At 61.0% G+C, this 23,154-nt stretch overlaps 2 protein-coding genes across 18 annotated transcripts in view; both read left to right on the top strand.

Moving 5' to 3' along the window:
• The window catches only part of TCF3 (transcription factor 3), a 32,792-nt gene extending 22,961 nt beyond the window's left edge, over positions 1–9,831 (top strand). For 2 of the 17 annotated variants that reach the window (XM_034657392.1, XM_034657395.1), the window contains 11 exons: positions 339–441; positions 521–690; positions 775–907; positions 1,363–1,421; positions 1,529–1,607; positions 2,406–2,479; positions 2,875–3,036; positions 3,118–3,241; positions 6,165–6,300; positions 6,465–6,700; positions 9,057–9,831. In XM_034657392.1, the coding sequence (XP_034513283.1) occupies positions 339–441; positions 521–690; positions 775–907; positions 1,363–1,421; positions 1,529–1,607; positions 2,406–2,479; positions 2,875–3,036; positions 3,118–3,241; positions 6,165–6,300; positions 6,465–6,700; positions 9,057–9,199 (1,419 nt within the window). In that variant the 3' untranslated portion in view covers positions 9,200–9,831. Of the gene's footprint in view, positions 1–338; positions 442–520; positions 691–774; positions 908–1,362; positions 1,422–1,528; positions 1,608–2,405; positions 2,480–2,874; positions 3,037–3,117; positions 3,242–6,164; positions 6,301–6,464; positions 6,701–8,655; positions 8,883–9,056 lie in introns of those variants that run through there. The other 15 variants (XM_034657393.1, XM_034657394.1, XM_002923519.4 and 12 more) reach the window with 15 other exon arrangements.
• Positions 9,832–16,365: 6,534 nt separating this feature from the next.
• On the top strand, positions 16,366–18,818 carry LOC100479434 (cytochrome b-c1 complex subunit 10). The gene is made up of 3 exons (XM_002923518.4): positions 16,366–16,520; positions 17,870–18,014; positions 18,641–18,818. Exons 1-2 carry the CDS (start codon positions 16,471–16,473, stop codon positions 17,988–17,990), a joined length of 171 nt encoding a protein of 56 aa, XP_002923564.1. The 5' UTR covers positions 16,366–16,470; the 3' UTR covers positions 17,991–18,014; positions 18,641–18,818.
• Positions 18,819–23,154: the final 4,336 nt, after the last annotated feature.

Below are 23,154 nucleotides of genomic sequence, written 5' to 3'. Positions count from 1 at the left end.
GGGGGGAGCAGAGAAGCAGGAAGGGCCGGAGGCATCACAGCTGGGTTCTGACAATCAGGAGGAGTTGGCTGGATGTAGGAGGGGGGAAGCATTTTTGGTGGGGGGTCCAGTCTTCACCGGCCTCAGGTACAGGGGCGGGGACTAGGGGCAGGGGGCGGGCAGGAGATGGAAGGTGGAGACAGAGCGGGAGGGAGGACGCCAACAGAGCCTCGTGTGCTGGGCCAGGGGAAGAGTTAGAATGGCACAGAGCGATGGGGTGGTGGGTGGAGGCAGGACTGGGGACGGGCCCCCCCATCCCACTCGGCCCCTCCTGCCTGACCGCATCTGCTCGTCTGCAGGTGTACCCGTCCAGCTCAGGTGATGATTATGGCAGGGGCGGTACCGCCTATCCGTCTGCCAAGACCCCCGGCAGCGCCTATCCCCCCCCCTTCTACATGGCAGGTGCGTGGGGGCTCACCTGAGACTGGGGGGGGCTCCAGGTCCCTCTGCCCCCCTCCCCTCACCATCTGCCCCTCCACAGATGGCAGCCTGCACCCTTCGGCCGAGCTCTGGAGTCCCTCGGGCCAGGCAGGCTTCGGGCCCATGCTGGGCGGGGGCTCGTCCCCCCTGCCCCTCCCGCCAGCTGGTGGCAGCTCCGTGGGTAGTGGCGGCAGCGGTGGGTTTGGCAGCCTGCACCAGCACGAGCGCATGGTAGGCCTGCTGACGGGCGGGGCGGGGGCGGGCGTGTGGGCAGCCCCCCGATGGCTCCCCCGTGACCCCCTTCCCCGCCCGCAGGGCTACCAGCTGCACGGGACGGAGGTGAACGGCGGGCTCCCGGCAGTGCCCACCTTCTCCGCAGCCCCCACGGCCGCCTACGGCAGCGTCTCCAACCACACGCCCCCTGTCAGCGGGGCCGACAGCCTCATGGGTACTGGCCCCCTTCTCCCCACTTCCAGATAGGGCCCCCCCAAGCCTGAAACCTGGCTGGGTGCAGAGTCGGGCCCTTGTTGCTCACGTCCTTCCTCTCCTGGGCCTGCCTTGCACATCAGTTCAGGCTCTTTGGGCCACAGCTGTGATGTTAGGAAATGGTCTTTTCAAAAGTGGGTCCCTAGTTTACATTTGGGTAAACAGAGGCTCAAAGGGAAATCGCTCCTCGGGTCCTGCTGCCCACCTGCCTGTCGGTAGAGCCTCCGTGGCGGCAGGACTCCAGGCCGTTACTTGGCCAAAATCGGGCTGCCCAGTGCTGGGTGAGGGCGTCTGTGCCAGGCAGTCAAATGTATCTGGGAGCCCCCTGTCAGCCAGGGTGGGGGCATCCAAGCTGGGCCCACATGCTGGGGATGCCCCCGCCCTGAGTCTGAGCTTCGCCTGTCTCTGACCCCCCAGGCTCCCGCGGAACACCTGCCGGCAGCTCGGGGGACGCCCTCGGGAAGGCATTGGCCTCGGTGAGGCGCGGGGCCTGGGGCAGCAGGGGCGGCCGGCCTGCTGAGCCCGAGAAGCTCGCCCCTCACCCCGTCTGGTGGCCCTGTCTGTCTTCTCATCCCTGCTGCAGATCTACTCTCCCGATCACTCAAGCAATAACTTCTCCTCCAGCCCCTCGACCCCCGTGGGCTCCCCACAGGGCCTAGCAGGTCTGTGCGGGGGGCTGCATGTGCTGTCTGTAGCCGTGAGTGGGTGGGGAGCTGGGTGGACCTCCTGCCTCGGGACCCACGTTCCCCTGGGCGTCCGGGGAAGGCTCTCTGGAGGGGGTGGTCTCCAGGCCAGTCTTCGTTGTGCGAACAGTCAGGGGCAGGTGGGATCTCGCAGGGGCAGGGCAGAGGGTCCAAGAGCCAGAGTAACAGGCTGAGACCCCCACCTGACCCTCAAACATGGACAGCTTGGCGTTCTTCCCCCCGGTATGTAATAGGCACAAGTTGCATGCCCTGTGTTTGGCCCTGCCAAGGGAGCCAGGTTCTCTGTCCCCAAAAAGACCTACTTGGGGGTCAGCTCATGGTGAGGTTCCTGGAATGCCAGGTGGTTTTATTAGAAACCCCCCAGGGCCTCACCTCTGCAGCACGAGTCCTCCGGGACCCTCACCTCACCCTGGCCCATGCAGGGCTCCTGGGGTGAACCTCTGTCCTGCTCTGGCCGCTGGCACGGCAGGCTGGCCCCGGGGCACCTACCATGTGCGCTGCTGGGCTGCCTTTCCTATGGGAAGTGGGGCGTGGATTTTGGAGCCGGGAACCTGTGGGTGGGTTCCCAGTAACTGCCTGGCTGGCCTGGCCAGGACTGGCTCCATAGGCACTTTGGGTGTGGGGGCCCCCGCGTGGCCAACCCCGGCATCGCAGGCCCCTCGGCCCACTGCCCCCCCAGTCTCTGCCTCTGGGTCGGGCTGCTTGGATACCCAGCCCCAGGTACAACTGTTGATGCCCCCCACCTGCCTCTTCCAGCGACGTCGCAGTGGCCCCGACCAGGAGCCCCCGGTGCCTTATCGCCTAGCTATGATGGGGGTCTTCACAGCCTGGTGAGCTTCCTGCCCCAGCCTTCCGGGGCTGGGTGGGGGCTGTCCCTCGTGGGTGCGTGTGGCAGGGGAGGGGGTGCTTCCTCACAGGAGTGCCTGGAGTGGGGGGCATGGTACACGTGGGTACGATTTTCACGTGGACCCTGGGGTGGGGGAGGTGGCCCAGGGGGGCGGCTCAGCATGTCTGCTGTGGCCAGTTTATAGGACTTGGAAACGGTGTCCCACAAGAGCTGTTAGGCCTCCCGTGACTGGTGGAATGTATGTGTCGGGCACAAGGTCCAGAGCTGTCACCGTGGCCTCGTTAGCCAGCAAAGGCACATATTCTGCGCCAGGCCATGTGGGGCCGTGCAGGGTCCTAGAGGCCCGAGCCCTTGACCGCCCCCCCTCCCGCCCCACAGCAGAACAAGATGGAGGACCACCTGGACGAGGCCATCCACGTGCTGCGCAGCCACGCGGTGGGCACGGCGGCTGACGTGCACGGGCTGCTGCCTGGCCACGGAGCTCTGGCCTCAGGCTTTGCCGGCCCCGTCATGCCACTGGGCGGGCGACACGCTGGCCTGGTGAGTGCTGTTTGAGGGGGGGCTGGGAGGGGGGTCAAGGCGGGCACAGCCTGACTGACGAGCCCACTCCGCTGTCCGCAGGTGGGAGGTGGCCACTCGGAAGACAGCCTCGCGGGCAGTGGCGGTCTCATGGCCAACCACGTAGCCCTCCCCAGCCAGCCTAGCACCCTCCCTGACCTTGCTCGGCCACCAGACTCCTACAGTGGTAAGCCTCGGTGTTGGGGCCCGGGAAGGGGTGGCTGGCATCCCGGAGTCGCCTGTGCCCTGATGCCCTGCGCCAGCCTGGGCAGTGGGTGGTGTGCCCCTACACAATGTTGTTACTCCCGTGGAAAACGGTGATCTAGGGCTCATCACAGAGGGACTGAGAGCTGCCAGGCTAGGCCAGGGGTCTGCAGTCCGCCAGGCACTGGGGTAGGGTCCCTCACCATACACAGCATCCCCTTCACCCTGCACGGGGAACCCCTTCGGGAGGCCAGCAAAGTCAGCCTGTCAGGTCCTTCCTGGAGGGAGGCGGAGCCCGGGCCTCGGCCTTCGCTTGTTCAGGGGTTTTGTTCATGGCGCTCAGCCGGCTTCCGCGCGCTTAGCCTCAGCTGTGTGCTTGGGGCTCGTGTAGGCCCTGGGGATAGCACAAAGAGCCTGTCCGGGGGTGGGGGGGTGACCGACAGTGGACTCTATGCAGAAGGAAGGGTGCTAGGGGGAAGTGGGGAGGGGTGCAGGGGTGCTTGTAGTTTTAAAGATGGTGGCAGGGCAAGACTGTGACGTTTGCGCGAGCTGGGGCGGAGCAGAAGCAGACAGGTGCCTGGGGGACACGCGCAACGGCTCTGGGGCAAGCCCGTGCCTGGTGTGCTGCAGTAGTGGGGAGCCCTGTGTTAGAAGGGGCGGGTTGAGGTCAGGGAGGTGACAGGGCAAGTCACATGGGGTCCCGTGGATGTGGGAAGACTCAGGCTTTGACCCCAAGGAACCTGGGGGCCTCGGAGGGCTGTGGACAGAGTGGGGACCTGCCCTACTCAGTGCCCACAGGCGCCCTCTGGTGGCAGCAGGGAGACTGGGCAGACCAGGTGTTGTGTGGTAGCTGAGGCCGCTGGAAGGGACTGTGCGGGGGGCGGGGGGGGGCAATTCTGGGTATTCCGAGGGCAAAGAGCCCACAGGGTTTGCAGGTGTGGAGGTGGGATTCAGGTCTGCAGTTCAGGGAGGGTGCGATCCAGGCATCCTGGCACTTGGTGGAGCTCAGAGCCAGGACTGTGGGCAGGATCACCAGGCAGAGCCAGCAGAGCGGAGCCCCAGCCTGAGCATTGTGCTGCCGGTGGGGGGGGGGGCTGCTCCCGAGGTGTCAGGAGCTGTGTCGGGCCCCCTGAGGTGAGGACCCACGCTGGAGCAACACAGGGTCAGCGTGGTGGCCAGTGGCTGTGGGCCGTGAATTTTCTAGGAGAACACCAAGGAGGTGACTGCACTTGGCACGAGGCTGGAGGGAAGAGGTGGTGATGGGCCAGTGAGGGTCCCATGGCAGCCAGTCCCAGGGGCGTGGACAGGGACTCTGCCAGTGTGGGGGTGACCGTGGCTGGAGAGGGTGCCGGGGTTCTGCCGGGATAGTGCCGTGTGCACGGCACCACACTGCCTGGCGTCCCGAGCCCCCAGGACCCCCCACGCACCCTACGTCAGGGTGGCTTCTCTTGTCCTGCCCAGAGACCCTCCCCGTCCCAGCCTCCACACACCCCAAAGCCAGCCTGAGGTTGACAGCCAGTGTTGCTCTGTGTTTCTTGATTTTTATCACTTTCATCACGCCAGGGGTCTCTCTGGGACACTACAGTCATCGCGACTGGGGGAGGGGCCTGGCACTGGGTGGGTGGGGCCAGGGTGCTGCTTGACCCCTCAGTGTCTAGGACGCCCTGATGTCCGTGGTGTGGGTCCAGGGTTTCCTGAGCTGAATCTCTTATCCCAGGTTCCCTCCCCTCTCCCCCTGCCCTATCCTCCCCTCCCCTCCTCTTCCCTGCCATCCCCTCCACTCCTCTTCCCTGCCATCCCCTCTCCTCCCCTGCCCTCACAGTTTATCTGTTGCCAAGCCCAGGCCCCATTCCTGGTGCGTGGTTTGCTATCACAGAGTGTCGAGTTCAGCATTGCTGTGTGACTTCAAACCCTGTATTTCATTACATGGTTTTGGGCTTTTGTAAAATTGGCATCTGGCTGGTATGTTTCACGTTGGGGGCGAAGGCCACCTTGCTGCCAGTGGCTGAGGATGGGCCCTGGCCCTGATGTGGGACGTTAGTTTCCGACTCTCTGCTTTTGTGCTAGGTGCTTTCTGGAATGTTCTAGAACGTGTCTCCAGAGCGTGCACAAGATTCTTTCGGGTGTAATTCCAGGTTGTGGGGTTTGGGGCTGCACATGTGTCCACCTTCTCCAGATAACGCCAGACTGTCCCGCACTGGCTGTGCCAGTCCCCCGCCGGCAGCACTTCAGGTTGTCGGGCTGTCGTTCCGCCAGCTTCATGACTTGCTGGGTCCCGATTTGCACTTCCTCAGTTTACGGATGCAATGAAGCAGATTTCTACGCGGCCATCTCCGCTTCCTTGTCTCTGACCCGCCCATTTGGGAGCCTTCCCCATTTTCCTGTTGAGGTCCTCAGCCTTCTCTTGTCGATTTGTAGGAGTTCTTTACGTATCACGAAGACTAACCCTTCGCTGGTTTATGTAGGACACGTGTTTTCTATTCTGTGGCGTCTCTTCTTTCCTTGCTGGTGTCCTGCTAATCAGAAATTCTCAGTTAGGTTACAGTCCAGTTGGCCGGTTCGTTTCTTCTTTGAAGAACAGCTCATTTAGTCCTTGAGGAGGGGGTCCCCACCTCCCAGTCACAGCAGGATTTCCGAGCACTTTCTTCTAAAGGTTGTCAGATCTTAGTCTGGAACTGGTGACTGTGTGGCGTCAGGTGGGGACCTGATTCTAGCTGTGTTTTCTGTTTTATTGTTGGGGTTTTGTTGGTTTGTTTGTTTGGGGTGGGGTTTTTTGGTTTTTGTTTGTTTTTGCAAATGAAGGCCTGGCTTTCGCCGGAGAGCTCACTCTGCCTCCCACCAGGGGTGAAAGGGATTTGTCAGGTGGCCCTGGAGGTGCCCGGACGCTAAGCCCAGGCCTGTTGCAGGACTCGGGCGCGCCGGGGCTGTCGCAGGTGCCAGTGAGATCAAACGGGAGGAGAAAGAGGACGAGGAGAACGCTTCCGTGGCTGACAACTCAGAGGAGGAGAAGAAGGAGCTCAAGCCCCCCCGGACTCGGACCAGGTGCCAGCCCGTCCTCAGCCCCCGCCCCGCCCCGCCCGTCAGGACGCACGCACACTCACACAGACACGCACACGGCGCCCACACCGCGAGGCCGTCGGCGGGCCCCTCCGCCTGCCCCCCCGCCTCACTGTCTCCCTCTGGCCCCCCGGGCCCCCCCCCCATAGCCCGGACGAGGACGAGGACGACCTTCTCCCCCCAGAGCAGAAGGCTGAGCGGGAGAAGGAGCGCCGGGTGGCCAATAACGCGCGGGAGCGGCTGCGGGTCCGAGACATCAATGAGGCTTTTAAGGAGCTGGGGCGCATGTGCCAGCTGCACCTCAACAGTGAGAAGCCCCAGACCAAACTGCTCATCCTGCACCAGGCCGTGTCGGTCATCCTGAATCTGGAGCAGCAGGTGCGAGGTCAGTGGGGGCGCCGCTCCCCTCCCCCACCACTGCTGCCCTCGCTCTCCCCCCACTTCCTGGAGCCGGCCTCCCTTGCTGTGACTGTCCCCCTCCTGCAATGACCGTCCTCCTTGCTGCGACCTCTCCCTGCAGTGACCGTCCTGCCCGCTGTGACTGTCCCTCTCCTTGCCGTGACCGTCCTGCCCTGCTGTGAGCTCCCCCACCACGGTCACTGTCCCCTCTCTTGACCAGGGGCCGCCTAAGCCTGGCCCCTGTGTCCCCTCTGGAAATGGGAGGATGACACTCTTTGGACCTCCCAGCTCTGCAGACCTGGGCACTTACGCTCTGAATTCCATCCCTGGACCCAGGGATCCCCGCCCACCCCAGCCCTTCTTTCTCGGGAAGGCCGTAGCCCTTTGGCTGAGGCCCTGGGGCCAGAGGTCACTGTCGCTCCGAACAGACACATCCTTGTGGGGCCACTTCAGCCCATCAGCCCCCATCTACAGGTGGGGTTCACCCCCCACCCCGTTTCCCAGGGCCGGGTGAGGATTCAGAAAGGCCCCCATGTGACTTGGCTCCCCAGCTCAGCTGCTTCCTTAATGCCTCCCCTGCCTGCGCGCCCGTTAACCCTTTCTCTCCTGCAGCGCTGTTGCTTGGACCGGAGCTGGGGCCCTCGCCCCCCCGGCCTGCTGTCCCCTCAGCTCTGAGGGTTCTGTGTTTCCATGGTGGTGCGGGCACCCTGCCGTGTTCCCCACGCCCGCCTCTCTGCTCTCTGCCTCTCGCCTCCCCCCACCCCAGCCCATCCGTCCCTCCGCTTCCACGGCAGCCCTCCTACCTCGCACTTGCTGCCCAAGCCCCGGATGGCAGGGCTGCGACCTTGGGGTCTTTCCTCCCCCAAAGCCCCCTAGTTGGGACTTGAGGGAAGAAAGGGGACCAAGGGGTGCACCAGCCTCAGGCCTGTCAGTTTGGTCTGCGCGCTTGTCCTGGGCTCCGGGGGCCGCTGCCGCCACCTGGCAGGATCTGCTCAGGCCCAAGGGCAGGTAGGCGGGTGGGCGGACAGGGGCACAGACCTCCCCCGCCACTGTGGGAGCAGGATAGGGCCCCCGGGAGCTGCCCACATGCAAGTGCCTTTGGCTCCGCGGCCGCCTCGTGGGCCGCACAGCAGGGCCGGGCCTTCACCCGCCGCGTTTCACATTCCTCAAGACCAGGCATGGCAGGTGTCCCGTTGCAATTTGCCCCCATGCTGCCGAGGATGAGACGCAGTGAAGTCACTTGTGCAGAGCCGTGTGGCTGACAGTTTGTAGGGCTTGAGCCAGGGTTTGGACCTGGCGGGCAGGTGTCTGAGCTGTTCCAGGGTCCCATATGTGACCGAGGCCCAGTACACAGCAGGCGCTCAGTAACTTCACCGCCCGGGGCAAACGGGGTGGTTCACAGTAGTGATGAGAGGCCCAGGGAACCGACGTTCCCAGTCCAGAGTGGGGGCCATTCCACGTCCAGCTCTTGGGGTGGCCGGAGTCCGGTGGGGGTGGGGGGTCAGGCCTTTGCCTGCTGAGCCAGTCTTCTCTGCCTCTCCCACCCACACTGGGCAGGTCAGGCCTAGCACTCCCTTAACCCAGCCAGCCACTGCGCTGACCCGGGAAGATCATCCCAGGCGGGGTGCTGGGTCTCCCTGTCCTCCTGGCCGGTCCTTGGGCGGGGGGCAAGGGACACAGTCCAGCTCCCGCAGATTCCCAGATGCAGACTCAGGGCCCTCCCTCCATCCCTGGGAACAGTCAGTCACACGCCGTCTCCTGTGGGCGTCACACACACAGCCTGGCCCGCAGCCGGGTCCCAGGCGTCCACAGACAGGCGCCGTGCCGTGCGCACAGGGGAGCACACTGTCCCGACACGCGCACACACGCACATAGTCGCAGGCGCCGGCCTGCCCGCCGCCCCGGCTCCTTACTAACGGAGGCCCCGGTGCTGTGACTCAGCAGTACGGAGGAGGTGCTGTCCCTGGAGGAGAAAGACCTGAGGGACCGGGAGAGGCGCATGGCCAATAACGCACGGGAGCGGGTGCGCGTGCGGGACATTAACGAGGCCTTCCGGGAGCTGGGGCGCATGTGCCAGCTGCACCTCCAGTCGGACAAGGCGCAGACCAAGCTGCTCATCCTGCAGCAGGCCGTGCAGGTCATCCTGGGCCTGGAGCGGCAGGTGCGAGGTAGGCCCCCAGGCCGGGCGTCCCCGGCCCCCCCCCGCCCCGCGAGCAGGCCTCGGGGGGCTCTGCGTGCCGGCTCCTGGCGCTCCGTCCGCATCTCGGTGGGAGCACTCGGACCCCTGCGCCTGCTACCTCTCTAAGGGACCCTCTCCCACATGGCTCTCCCCCTCCCCCCAGAGCGTAACCTGAACCCCAAAGCGGCTTGCTTGAAGCGACGAGAAGAGGAGAAGGCCTCAGGCGTGGTCGGAGACCCCCAGATGGTGCTTTCAGCCGCCCACCCGGGCCTGAGCGAGGCCCACAACCCCGCGGGGCACATGTGAGAAGGGGCACCGTGCGGGACCAGTGACCCGGCCCGGTCCTTGCCGCATGCACGCCTGCGGTCAGCACTGAGCCCGCGCCACCCCAGGGGGGGCTCCGAGGCGCGGGGGCTCTCCCTCCCCGGCCTGCAACCCCCACCCCTGGATCTCACCGCCTTGACGCCTTGGGACTTTCCTGATGGATCCTGAAACCGCAGCCCGGGCTCGAGCCCAAAGGGGCAGTTTTGTTTTGTTTGTAAACAAAACCAGAAAGCAAGTGAGATATACACTTTGTCAGAAAAGATGAAAAAAATGCCTTAAGTAGAAAACGCGGGAGAGTCCAAACTACCACTTGCCGGAGGGAGAAGCAAGACGGGCTCGCTCTCGCGGAGCCACCGTGAATCGTGCCTACGCCTGACCTGTGTCTTAAGGAAAATAAAGAACGTTAGTTAGGAGATTTTTTTTAATGTATTAGAAAATTAGCAAGGAGGACGCCTTTCGTCTTTTTTTTTTTTTAAAGCTTTTTTGCATATGTTTTGTAAGCAACAAATTTTTTGTATAAAAGTCTTGTGTCTCTTCCTATTTCTGCTGCTGTTTCTAGAACTGAGCGTTGCATTTCATGATCAACCAGATTATTAAAAGTTGTATTAAAAAGACCCGCTGTAAACCTGAGGTCCCCCGCTCTGGGAGCCGCTGACACACACAGGGAATGGCGGGTGTTGTCTCCTCGCTGGTCTTTCAGAGTTCGGGTGGGTCCTTGCTTCGTCTAGGTGTGACATGGTGGGCAGGCCTTCCCTGGTGGGGGTTCTCCTTCGGGCATCCTTGGGAAGGGGGTGGAGGGCTGTCTGCAGGGAGACGGTGCCCCTCCCGCGTTAGATTGCCGAGGATCCCGTCAAGGTAGCTCTGGTCCCCGGACACTTCCCCACGGCCCTCGAAGCCCCACCAACTGCTCTCCCACAGTCTGCAGACCTCCCCAAACTGGATTTTGTCGGGACCACCGTTTCTGGGCACAGGGACCATACCACGGGAACGTCATGTTGGGGGGACTCCCCCGAAACCCTGTCCTTTGTTCTTTTGACCTGGGGACCCAAGCCTGTTCTCTGATCTCTGGCGAAGGGCCTGCAGACAGCTCAGGGCCAGCACAGAAACCCCCACCCAAGTGATGGTCCCCAAGCCCCGAAAAGCCCCTAGGCTTTGCACATGATCGCCTACAAAACCAGGAGGGTGGGCCACATCCCAGGCCTCCCCAAGTCCCCCATCTGGTCTCACATCACCAAGTGGGACCAGCTCCACGCGGGACTGCCCCAGGCTTAAAGTCCCTGTCCCTGCAGCCCCCGCAGGCCTAGGGACACAGGACAGTTGGCCCGTCCATGTGTCCCCCAGGCGGGGGGTCAGGCCTGCCGGGCTCCTGGGCTCCTTTTCCCTATAGCACCCCCCAACACACACACACAGGCCTTACAGACCCCAGGGTGGCCATGTTCGCTCCAGCACACTGGCCTGTCTGGCATCCCTCCCACCCCACTGCCGGAGCAGTGGGGCTGCCTGATGCCCTCCAACCCCGTGACTGGCACTCCCCGAGGCCAGGGAGCTGGGCACCCCAATGGAGCACCAGGCAGGATGTGCAGGGCTGGCTCCCAAGCCCTGAGGTCACTGGGGTCCTCCCACTGGGTCTGCCCACCCCCGCCCAGACCGGTCAGGGGGCAGCAAGGAGCCGGTGGCTGGTGACCGACTCCTTGGTGACTCCCCTGGTCTGTGCGGGTTTTGTGGGTCCTGCCTCAGCATCCCTCTTACTCTGCTTCTGGGCTTACACGGAGCCTCTGCCCCCAGACTACTAGTGGACGGCGTGTTACCCGTAAGTAGTCCTGGGGGACGGACGGAGCCCCAAGTATGGGAAAACTGTGCCAAGTGCCTCAAGATAACTGGTCTTCAAACAAAACTTTTTAAAAAAAGACAAATGTACACGAGTGTCAGCACGGCTGGCTGGATTCTCTGGGATGTCTCAAAGGAGGCTCCGAAGTCGATCTGGAGAATCGACCGCGTGTAACAGCACTGCAGCAATGAATGTGACATTGTATGACCCCCCAGCTGTCCCCTGGATCTTTCAGCTGCTGTGTGCTTCCAGAAGGGGGGAAGGCAGGCGGGAGGGGTGCCACGTCAGGCAGGGGCACGGGGTTCTGCAGCACTTGCAGGGATGGAGGCCTCGGCGTGGGTGTGAGTCCCTGGGGGCAGCTGTCACAGACGTCCACACACGGAGATGGGGCCTAAAACCACGGGGATTTATCCTCTCTCGTTCTGGGGCCACGCTCCCTCTGCAGGCTCCGGGGTGGGTCCTTCCTGCCTCTCCCAGCTCCTGGGGCTCCAGATGTCCCTCGGCGTGTGGCCGCATCGCTCCAGTACCTGCCTCTGTGGCATGTGGCTGCCCCCCCCCCCGTGCATCTGCGTCCAGATTCCCCTCTTAGGAGGACAGCAGTCACTGACGGCATCACTCCCCGCTCCTGCACAACCTCACCTGAACTGATGTATTTGCAAAGATCCTATATCCAAATAAGGTCCCATTCACAGGTGCCTGGGGGGCAGGACCTGAACGTGTCTCTTTGGAGGGGGGATATACACAACGGGGGTCTGACTGGGGCCAGGGTGAGCAAGGTCAGCAAAGCCCCAGAGTGACAGGGAGAACCCCGTGGCGATTCCATGTTCTAGAACCAAAGTGCCCCAGGTCAGGCAGGGCACCTGCACTTGTAATAAGGGTCCTGGGGATCTGGACACGGGACTGGCTCACGGGGAAAAGCCACTCCCTGAGAGACTGCCTATTAATCTTTTAAACTGTTAGAATAGCCCACTGAATTATGCACATTAAGTGTGTAAATGGGATGGTGTGTGAACACCATCAAAAAAGGTGTGTATGGGGCGCCTGGGTGGCACAGCGGTTAAGCGTCTGCCTTCGGCTCAGGGCGTGATCCCGGCGTTGTGGGATCGAGCCCCACATCAGGCTCCTCCGCTATGAGCCTGCTTCTTCCTCTCCCACTCCCCCTGCTTGTGTTCTCTCTCGCTGGTTGTCTCTATCTCTGTCGAATAAATAAATAAAATCTTTAAAAAAAAAAAAAAGGTGTGTATGGACACCCCGCTGGCTCAGTCAGTGAAGCGTCTGCCTTTGGCTCAGGTCATGATCCAGGGTCCTGGGATCGAGTCCCGCACCGGGCTCCCTCCTCAGCCGGAAGCCTGCTTCTCCCTCTGCCTGCCGCTCCCCCAGCTTGTGCGCTCTGTCAAATAAATAAAATAATTTTTAAAAGGTACTTTTAAATTTGTTTAAAGATTTTATTTTTAAGTAATCTCCACACCCAACATGGGGCTTGAACTCATAACCCTGAGGTCAAGAGTCGCACGCTCTTCCCACTGCACCAGCCAGGTGCCCCTCAAAAATGGTGTTTAAAAATAGGTCACAGGGGCGCCTGGGTGGTGCAGCGGTTAAGCATCTGCCTTCGGCTCAGGGCGTGATCCCGGCGTTATGGGATCGAGCCCCACATCAGGCTCCTCCGCTATGAGCCTGCTTCTTCCTCTCCCACTCCCCCTGCTTGTGTTCCCTCTCTCGTTGGCTGTCTGTATCTCTGTCAAATAAATAAATAAAATCTTTAAAAAAAAAAAATAGGTCACAAAGGTGCCAAAATCTTCCTTCAGCGAGGCATCCCCCCCATCCCAGCAAGGGTCTGTTCCATGGAAACTTCTGGAAAGAGCACCTTGGCCCCACTCAGGGAACTTGAGCGGGCAGGGAATGGAGGGAAACTCGGTACAACGGATGTGCCTACGTCTTGGCAACAGCAATGGAGTCTTGAGCACGTTCGAAGGGTGCAGGTCTCTGTGTGCTCGTCACAGACCTTCTCTGGCCAGCCCCGGGCCAGCCCTCCGAGTGCGGAGCCTGGGCCTGAGGAACCCCAGGCAGCCCTACCACCCCCGGCCAGCGCACAGGGGACAGCCCTCGGAGACCAGGCTGCGCGGGGGCAGGACGGTGGCACCTCGGAAGGAGCGCCCCTGCGTCCGACCCCGGAACCGGGGATCCGGGCCTTACTCGGGAAAAGGGCCTTTGCAGGTGTAACTCAAGATCATGAGATGAGCTTGTCCTGGAGCAGGATGGGTCCCACATCAAAGACAAGCATCCCGATAAGAGAGAGGAGAAGCCACGTGACAATGGTGACAATGACGGAGGCAGAGATGGGAGGGACGGAGGGAGCGCAGCCCTGTGACACCCGCATGGGGGGTTCCGGCCTCCACCACGGGGAGAGCACGAAACCCTGCTGCTTCAAGCCACCCAGCATGCAGCTGTCACCGTGACCATGGGGAACAGGGAGCGTGTGTCCTTTCTGAAACGGTAAAACACCCAATGCAGCAGGACCCCCATGCCTCACTGGCAGGGACATCAACAGGTGCACCTTATCCAGAGCGGTTCGGCTGGTGGCCGCCGGGGGCCTGGCACTGACCTAAGCTTCCAGAGCAGTCACAGCTCAGTCTAAAACAAAAAAGCTTGGTGGTTTCGTCCACAATTCAACATGGGCCCCCCGTGGCCAGCTGCCGGCCCCCCAGACGTCCCCTCCAGAGGGATGAAGACAGACGTCCACGCAAAGACCGGGACAGGACTACTCATGGGCTACAGCTGTGAGGGCCAAACCGTGTAAACCACCTGAACGCCCTCCAGCAGGTGAGGGGTCAGCACACAGGTCCGCCCCTCTGTGGAATGCGACTTGGCAGAAGAAAGGTGCCAGGGACTCTCAGAATCACCTGTGCTGCGTGGGAGAAGCCAGACACCAAGAACACATCGTACGCCTCCATGGAAAAGTCTAGAAAATGCAGACGAGCGCTTGTGGGGGCCAGGAGGGGGTGCGCAAGGGTCTTAGAGGGGCAGGAGGACACGCCAGCGGGCACCCCGGCTGTCCTGGTGGCGGTTCCATGGGCACACGTCCGAGGACCAAGTTGTATGTGTTCAGTACATACACTTTTGTGCGTCAAATACACCTTGATAGTTGTAAAGATAAGACTCCATCAACAGCTGAACGGATAAACACAACTCATCCACCACGCAGGGGAATGGAACTCGGCCGCGAGCAGGAGCGCGGCGCCCACCCGCGCTGCCCGGGGACAGACCCCGAGCCCACGACGCTCACGGAGGGAACCAGACACACAAGGCCCCATGGCGTGTGAGTCCACGTGTGTGACACGTCCAGAACAGGCTCCTCCACGGATGGGAAGGGGGCTCGTGGGGCTGCGGGCTGGGGAGGGGTGGAGAGTGGCGGCTGGGGAGGGGTGGAGAGTGGCGGCTGGGGAGGGGTGGAGAGTGGCGGCTGAGGAGGGGTGGAGAGTGGCGGCTGAGGGGTGGAATGGAGCTTCTTTTGGGAGTGATGAAAATTTCCTGCAAGGAGACAGGGCGGAGGTCGCCACAACTTTGCGATTGCGCTCAGTGCCACTGAAACAGCCCCTTTCAGACAGTTAATGGTACGGTATATGAATTTCACAGCAATAAAAAAGAAAAGGAGTTGAGTTTCCCCCAAAGGCCAGACAGGAATGTCACAGGGAGTCCTGGAGGCCGAGGCAGGGGCCAGCGGGATGTGAAAGGGTCCGCAGCCCTTGCTTATCCACCACCGCTTCGGAGACCGCGATCGTCCCCTCCCCCAGTGTCAGCCCATGTCCTCTTAGGAGAGTGGCTACCTCTGCCCCATCTCTACAGCAGGCCCCGGAGAACCAGCCTCAGGGCATTTTCTGCAATGATCGGGAAAGAGGTGCCATCTTCCTTCGAAGGCTCCTGGAACATTGAGCTAGAGTTTCCATACACCACTGCTCAGAGAGAGCTCACCAGAGGGCAAGGACAACAGAGGAAAGAAGAGCGAGAGACGCAGGCAGAGATTCGTAAAAATATTGCTAGACTCCTGGATCCAGCCATGACTGAAGCCATGCAACATGCCGTAAAACTGGTTTTTGTATTTGGTCATTTCAAAGGAAACATTCTGCCTCATGAGCTGAAGTACATTAAGTAAGTGGAAGGAGCCGTGAGGCATTAGGAACTCCTGGGTCCAGGACCTGCAGCCCTCAGGCCTCTATGCCCACCTCTACTCATTTTTAAAAAAGATTTTATTTATTTGAGACAGAGAGAGAGGGCGTGAGCAGGGGCAGGGACAGAGGGAGAGAGAGTCCTCAAGCCGACTCTGCATGGAGCACAGAGCCCAACCTGGGGCTCGATCCCACAACCCTGAGGTCACAACCTGCGCTGAAACCAAGAGTCTGGGGCTTAACTGATTGAGCCACCCAGGCGCCCCTCTCCTCATTTTTTCAGGCAGCTTTACTCTGTCTCTCTCCGCTCTCTCCACAATCTTCATGATGGCCTCTGCGCCCCGTGTTGTAAGTTTCCACCAACAGATCTCTTCTGATCCCAAGCTCAAATCCCCAGAGCACCTGTAAAGACCGAGAAACAACGTCCAGTCCGGGAACAAGCAGCTCTGGTGCCCCGGCCCTGGGCTCCAACTGCTGGAGCCGGAGCCTGGACCCAGGCGCAGCGGGTGGCCCGGGCCAGGTCAGGGCCTGCAGCCCCCTGGGAACGGCCGCCTTGCAGGAAACGGAGGCGGGGGCGCCGGGAGGACAGCACGGCGGGGCAGCTGAGCCCGCGCCGGCCGGTGCTTACCTCCGGGCCTGCACCCGATGCTGCGGCCCCGGAGGCAGCGACGGCGGCAGGCGTGGCCCCGCCCGCCCCGGCGGTCCATCGCTAGCCGAACCGGGCCCTCCGCGTTCGCGGCTCCAGGAGCCAGGCCTCGGAGCGACAGAGGGCTCCCGGGAAGCACACGGAGGCGGGGAAGCACGGCCGACGGCCCCGGAGGCGGCTTCCGATCGCACCCTTCCCTCCGTGCGACTCTGGCCAAATCCCTTCCCCGCCGGGCCTCAGTTTCCCTAACTGCAAATAAAGCCTTGGCTTCTAATAAAGACACAGAATCACCAGCCAAGTGTCGCGGGCCAGGATCAGCTGCCCCAGGTTGCGCCACCGGAGACAGCTGCCCGTCACCGGATCCCGCCCTCAGCAGGGCCCTCCCCACCCCCCAGACTGCCCACTCTCCTCGGCGTCTATGAAGACTTCCGACCCTCTCCGGAAGCGACTGCACTGTCTTCCGGGTCTGCGCGCGCAGCAACCGCAGGCGCCTGTCGCCGAGCGGGCAGCGCGCCCAGGCGAGGCCTCCCTGTGCGCCTGCGCGCTGCGGCCGCCGCGCCTGCGTAGAGCGCCCGGGCGGCAGCCGGGGTCACCCTGAGCTGGGGACCGCGCCGCGATGCTGGGCAGGTTCCTGGGCCCGCGTTATCGCGAGTTGGCCAAAAACTGGTGAGCATGTGCCCCCAGCCCCGCTGCCCCCAGTCGGCACCCGTTATGCTGCCGGGTCCCAGGTGGGACGGGCGCAGAGCGGCGGGGCGGCCGGGGCGACGCGCACGTAGGAGCCAGCTCCTCACCCTTACCTGGAAGGACGGACGCGGCCGCCCCGCTGTCTGTCCAGCGCCCTCGGCTCGGGCTCCCCTGGGGCCGACCGGGACGGCGAGGAAAGCTCTTGGGACATTACTGACCCTCGGAGCTGTGGCGCAGTGGCAGGGAAGGGTCCCTCCGGATTCGTGGCGCCCGCCCAGGCGTCAGATGGGGTGGCGGGGGCCGCGGCTTGTCACTGGGGCGGCAGGTGGGGGGCGTGGTGGTGGTTCGTCCCCTGTGGAAGTGGCGCTGGCAACCCTCCCCGTCCAGCGTCCCAGGCACGTGGCTGACCGTGGTCCGGCCGCACGTCGCCGGCCACGGTTCCTGTAGCGGTTAGCCGTGGCTGCAGGACAGGTGGCCCCGCTCAGCGTCAAAACACAAACACCTATTCCCTCGCAGTTTGAGTGGGTCAGGATCGCGGGCACACCCGAGCTGGGCCCACCACACCGTCTCAGGAGGCTGCAGTCTCCTCCAAAGGCTCTACTGGGGGGTCTTTCCAAACCCAAGTATGTGATTGTTGGCGGACTCCCTTGTAGGGCAGCTCAGGTGGCAGCTGGCTCCCCGCAGAATAGGTGCTAACCAGAGCACCTGTGCTGGAAGCTTGTGTTCCTAAGGTCACCTCTGCAAGCCTCGCTTATTAGAGACCAGAGACGGGCCCTGGTCACACTCCGAGGGAGGAGGCGCACCGGGGCGTGAGCATCACGAGGGATTGTGGGAGCCACTGTGGACTCTAACGAGAGCGAGACTCAGCCCCGTGCTGCACTGTGCAGCTGTGTGTCCTTGGGGAGGTGGCCTGCCCCTCCTGTGCTGTGTGCTCCTTATAAGACCCCGACCCTGACACCTCCCTCAGTCCCATAGCTGTCCCGGGTCAGCTGTAAACTGCATGGTTGGTGCCTGCATGCAGACATGAGCCGTTGTGAATGGGGGGTTATGAACTTGGGTTGTTTAAATTTTCTTTTGAGCAAATTCCTCAAAAAAACCTTCAGAAGATCCCAGTGTGAAAGCAGATGGCAGTGGATTTGCCTCAGGGTCTCCTGCTTTGTGCCCACCCCATGGAGTTGTCAGAGGGATGTGTCCATACACTGGGCAGGAGGGGCAGGTGTGGTGGGCTCTGGATAGACAGAAGCTTGGCGGGCGAGGGGGAGAGAGACCCAGAGATGCAGCTGGAAGGGTGAGCCCCGAGCAGGACCTGACCCCCCGCTATTCTCTGGCAGGATGCCCACAGCGGGCATGTGGGGCACCGTGGGCGCTGTGGGGCTGGTGTGGGCCACGGACTGGCGGCTGATTCTGGACTGGGTGCCCTACATCAACGGCAAGTTTAAGAAGGACAATTAAACTGACCCTCCTTGGACCCCTCTGGTAAGTTTCGGCGGCTGTTAGCAGGTGAATCCTGTGATTCCCACCTGGCTGAGTGGGGCTTCCATGAGGCTGGTTCTCCGTGCCCCCAAAGCTAGGGTGGCAGGTCTGGGAGGCTCACCTGGGCTGTTCACCCGGAAGAATCCTGCCTGTCAGCACAAAGCTGCCTGCTAGCATCCCTGGTGTGTGGGCCTGGGGAATGGGCAGTGCCCCGGGGTGCTCGTCCTGGAGGTTGACCGTGTGCCCCACACCATGCTTGTCATCCCAGTCTGCCCAGCCCTGGGTATGGCGGAAGGGTGCCCCATTTCACAAACGGGGAGAGTGGAAGCTGACCCACAGCTGCTGGCCTCCCTGGGGGTGCTGCTTGAGCCCTAACGACCCCGTGGACTCTTCTCTTTGTCTCCGAGGGGGCTGTCCAGTGTGCCAACCACGTGATAGGCCAGAGTGCGCGCACCTCCTACATCCCCATTCTACAGATGGGCCCCAGGCCACGCAGCAACCAAGCGGCCTAGCTCCACTGGATTCTGGAGCCCGGCTACAGTGCGCGTAGCCCCTAGTCCCTCAGCGCCTCCCTCCCTACAAGAATAGGAGCCAAGTCTTGTGCTCACCCTGCCTTGTCTCCCCTCCAGGTGTCTGCCGGTGCTGTCTCCTCCTGTGGGAGCCCCTGCAGCGCCCGGGCCAGCCCACACCCTCAGGATGGGCTTCAAGGAAAGTGACAGCATGACTGAGGACCCTGTTTCTGAAAATAGCTTTCATGTTTGAATGCACACAGCATTAAACCTTGCTCTGAAACCTGCCCCACCTGGATATGGTCATGCTAGGGTCTTGCTTATCTTGACTGCAGCCGTAGTGGTGTGAGTGACCCGGGGGTCAGTGGCCGTGACAGAAATTGATTACTGAAGGTGTTTAATGGGTAATCAGCTGCGCAGCGTGTGCCTTGCCACCTTGAGACGTTACCGCACGACTCTGTAAAACAAACACCCGTTGCCTCCCTCTTTCTGTGGGTGAGAACTGAGGAGTCATTTAGCTGCGTGGTCCTGGGTCCAGCTCTCTTGTGAGGGTGCAGTCAAGGTGTCGGCTGGGGCTGTCTCATCAGAAGGCTGGACCAGGGCTGGACCAGGGCTGGACGGGGCGGGGGGAACAGTTCATGCCAGCGCCCTCTCGGGGCTGCTGGCCGGAGGCAGGCCTCAGCTCCTCACGGCGTGGGCCTCTCCATGGGGCTGCTGGAGCTGCCTCGCGTCTTTGCGGGTGGAAGCCACATGTCTTATACCTTCCCCCAGAAGTCTTGCACCATCACTTTCTCCACGTTCTGTTAGAAAACGCATCCCCACATCCAGCCCACCCTCAAGGGGATGAGAACTTGGCTCTGTTTTGAAAGGAAAAATACCAAAACTTGTAGAGAAGTGAAACCATCACATGAAGGGCACAAACACGAGCAGGTACACAAGGGTCTGTGGTGCACAGTCCCCTCCCTCTTGAAAATTCAGCAGCAGTGTGTGTAAGTGTATTTGTGGGAACAGCTGTTGTGTAGTCCGCCAGAGGGAAACACCACGGACGGGGGGCTTAGACCACAGAACTGGATCTTCTCAGTTCTGGAGGCTGGAAGTTGAGATCGAGGTTCTGACGGGGTTTGCTTCTGGTGAGTTCCCGCATCCTGCCTTGCAGACTGCCCACTGCCTTCTGGCTGTGTCTTTACCTGGCCTTCCCCCCAAAGCACCTGCGGGGGACGAGGAGGATGTGTGCTCGGGCACTAATCCTGTCGGCACAGGGCCCCACCCCCTGACCTCACGTCCTTCCATCCCCACGCCCCGGCTCCAGCACAGAACTGAGGCACGGGAAGACACATATTTGGGACAGATCTGGACCTTTAACACAAGCAGTGGCATTTGTGACACCCCTCTCTGCACATCATTCTCTCACCGAAGGCATCTTTCCTGAGGCCATGCCACTTTGGAAGGGTCCTCCACTTTGACATGACTTAACAATTTCCAACTTGGTTCAGGGCTGGGCCGTCCCGCTGCCCCCAGGGCTGTGCAGAACAATGTGGCCCAAAGTGGAAAGAAACCCGTGGCCCTCTTTCCATGATTTTATGTGATTTTATAATGTTTAACAGTTTTAATGAAAATACAGCTGAGCTTGTGTCCATGAAAGTCAGAAAAGTAAAATTCTAATTCAGATTTTGCTATAAATAACAGTATTTAGGCTTAAACTATTGTGAGTTTTAATACAACTTTTCAGTACTTCAATACTTTTCCAGCCACTTTAAGTTCTGGGTTGGGGGGGGAGTTAACCATTAAAAACAACATAAAAACACATATAAAGGATCATGCCTCTCTTTTTGTCTCGGGGTTCCAAATAGCTCACCACAACACCAAGGAACCCTTTATTTAAAAACGTGACATTTTGGAGGCACCTGGCTGGTTCAGTTGGAAGAGCATGTGATTCTTAATCTCAGGGTTAAGAATTCAAGTCCCACGTTGGGTGTAGCAAGATTACAGAAGAAATAAACTTTAAAATAAATAAATAGGGGTCCCTGGGTGGCTCAGTTGGCTGGGCGTCTGCCTTCAGCTCAGGTCGTGGTCTTGGGGTCCTGGGATTGAGCCCCATATCGGGCTCCCTGTTCAGTGGGGAGCCTGCTTCTCCCTCTCCCTGCTGCTCCCCCTGCTTGTGTTCCCTCTTGCTGTGGCTCTGTCAAATGAACAAAATCTTTTTAAAAATAAAGTTATAATATTGCATTAAATGCCATTCATCTTGATGACTGAGGTCTTCAGTACTCCATAAATTCTGTGCCCCGGGTCAGCGCCATGCTTGCCCCATGTTAACTCAGGGACTGTTGGCTTGGGGACATCTGTGGATGTCCAGACTGGGGGAGTCCTGGCATGGAGCGGGTGGGCTGGGAGATGCTGTTTAGACCCCCACAATGCCCAGGATGCCCCCAGACAATCACCCAGCCCCAAAGTCCACGATACTGGGGAGAGACCTTCCCACTGAAAGTGGCTCCTGCCATCACCTGATTTTCTATTTCTTACCTTGTGTAGATGGGCAGGAGAGGGTGTCTGCTTGGGGCCTAAGGCAGCCAACCCAGGAAAGGGAGCTCCTAAGTGCCAGCAAACCAGGAGGGGGCACGACTGCCCATCCCCCTCACAGGGCTCCCAGCCTTTCATCTCTTTTGGCTGCCCCTATCACGTCCACTTGGACCAGCCCCTCAGGGGACCATCCCAGGGGCTTGGGCCAGGCAATGCCCACAGGCTGGCCGTCTAGGCTCTGGAGGCAGCCTGGGCCCGGGATGGTCAAATGCCCCAAGGAGCAAGTGATGGTCGGCAGGGTGGATGCCTGAGGAGAATGGTGAGGGGGCACCGAGGGTGCGTTTTCAATGTTGGTTCTTAAGGTCAAATCCTACGACCCAACACCATACGTCCACCAATGTGGTACCATAAAAAACCAGGAAATAAACGTTGGCGAGGATGTGGCAAAACTGGAGCCCGACCCCTTCCTCTCCCCACACAGAGAGACCAGCTGGCTTCCCCTCTCGGTCCCTCCCCTCGCTGACCCAGGGCGGGTGCTCAAGGGAAGATGACTGCACGAGTGGATGGAGCTGTGGCAGGTGCCCGGGGAAGGCCGGACCTCCGCATGCAGCGGGGCGGGAATGTGAAATGGGGCAGGTGTTGTGGAAAACAGTTCGGCGGTTCTTCTAAAAATTAAACACAGAGGGCGCCTGGGTGGCTCAGTTGGTGAAGTGTCTGCCTTGGGCTTAGGTCAGGATCCCAGGATCATGGGATCATGGAGACCTGCTCAGCGGGGATCCTGCTTCTCCCACTCCCTATACCCCTCCCCCTGCTTGTGCTGGCTCTCTCGCTCACTCTCAAATAAATGAATAAAATCTTAAAAAAAAAATTAAACATAGAATTACCATGTGACCCAGCAATTCCACTTTGGGAGTGGAATTGAAAGCAGGAGCTGGGAGTGGTCCTGGGGACCTCTGACACAATTAGGTTAATACTTTTTCCTTTATGCCTTCACGTGGTTTCACTGACTGCAATAAACATGTGTTATCTTTGCAACTATAGTTTATAAGTTAAATAAAATCATACAAGCTGGAAAAAGACAAGCCCAGTAGTTACCAGCATGGCCCCGCACAAAGGTCAGGGTTCTGAAGTCCTGGGTTCTGGCCTGAACCCTCCACCCAGGAATCTAGGGCTCCAAACCAGCTTTGCACGGTGACCGTTCAGGGTGCCCCTGCCCACCGTGCCCTTTATCTGAGAGACAGCAGGAGGGAAACTGAGAAGTTGCACGTAAGCTGAAGCCATCGAAACAAGGAAACAAGTTACAGCTGCGCTGCATGCAGTGGTCTTGGGTTGCCCGCCTAGGACCTGCCTCAGACCTGGGCTGTGAAGACCCCTGCAGGGGAGATCCATGTGTGCGGATCACCCCTCTGTTTCCCTCGGCGGAGCCTGCCTCGCCATCACCATGCTCCTCAGTCGCCCGGGGACGGGACGCCAGGACAGGCCGGTCGGGAGGTCCGGCCTTCTCCTGGTACCCGCCACAGCTCCATCCACTCGTGCAGTCATCTTTCCTTGAGCACCCGCCCTGAGTCGGCGAGGGGAGGGACCGAGAGGGGAAGCCAGCTGGTCTCTGGCTGGGGAGAGGAAGGGCTTGGGGAACGCGTCAAAAGTAGGGGGGAGACATTTCTAGGAAGGTCCTGGACCCAGGAACAGAAGGCGGCTGGACTACGGCGGAGCGGGGAGAGGGGGGCTATTCCTGGATTCCAAGGCGTAGTGAGGGATTTGAGACGTGCAGGGCGGTGATCAACTACAATGCCTGGAGGCTGGGAGACCGGGGGCGGGAGGCGGCAGGATGGGTGGAGGCCCGGCCATGGGCAGGTAACCCGGGGTTCGAGCGGGGACCTGGGGGCACGGGACGGAAAGCAGAACCCCGGCCGCACAGCGCGAGAGCTGACCACGGGACAGTACCGCAGCTTGTCGCTCGCTGGGCCCAGGGCGCAGGCGCGGGGCTGGCCGGCAGGCGGGTGGTGCGAAGCCACAAGCCCCGCCCCCTAGCCGCACGCTGATTGGGGCCGCCGCCGCGGGGCGGGGCCGGCGCCCACGGAGAGGGGCCCGCGCGGCGCCTGCCGCAGCACGGGGCC

The sequence above is a fragment of the Ailuropoda melanoleuca genome, chromosome 4 (genome assembly GCF_002007445.2).
Source record: "Ailuropoda melanoleuca isolate Jingjing chromosome 4, ASM200744v2, whole genome shotgun sequence".
In the NCBI taxonomy this organism is placed as follows: Eukaryota; Metazoa; Chordata; class Mammalia; order Carnivora; family Ursidae; genus Ailuropoda; species Ailuropoda melanoleuca.
Note: the sequence above shows the minus strand (reverse complement) of the source record. Positions and strands in the feature narration are given on the sequence as shown.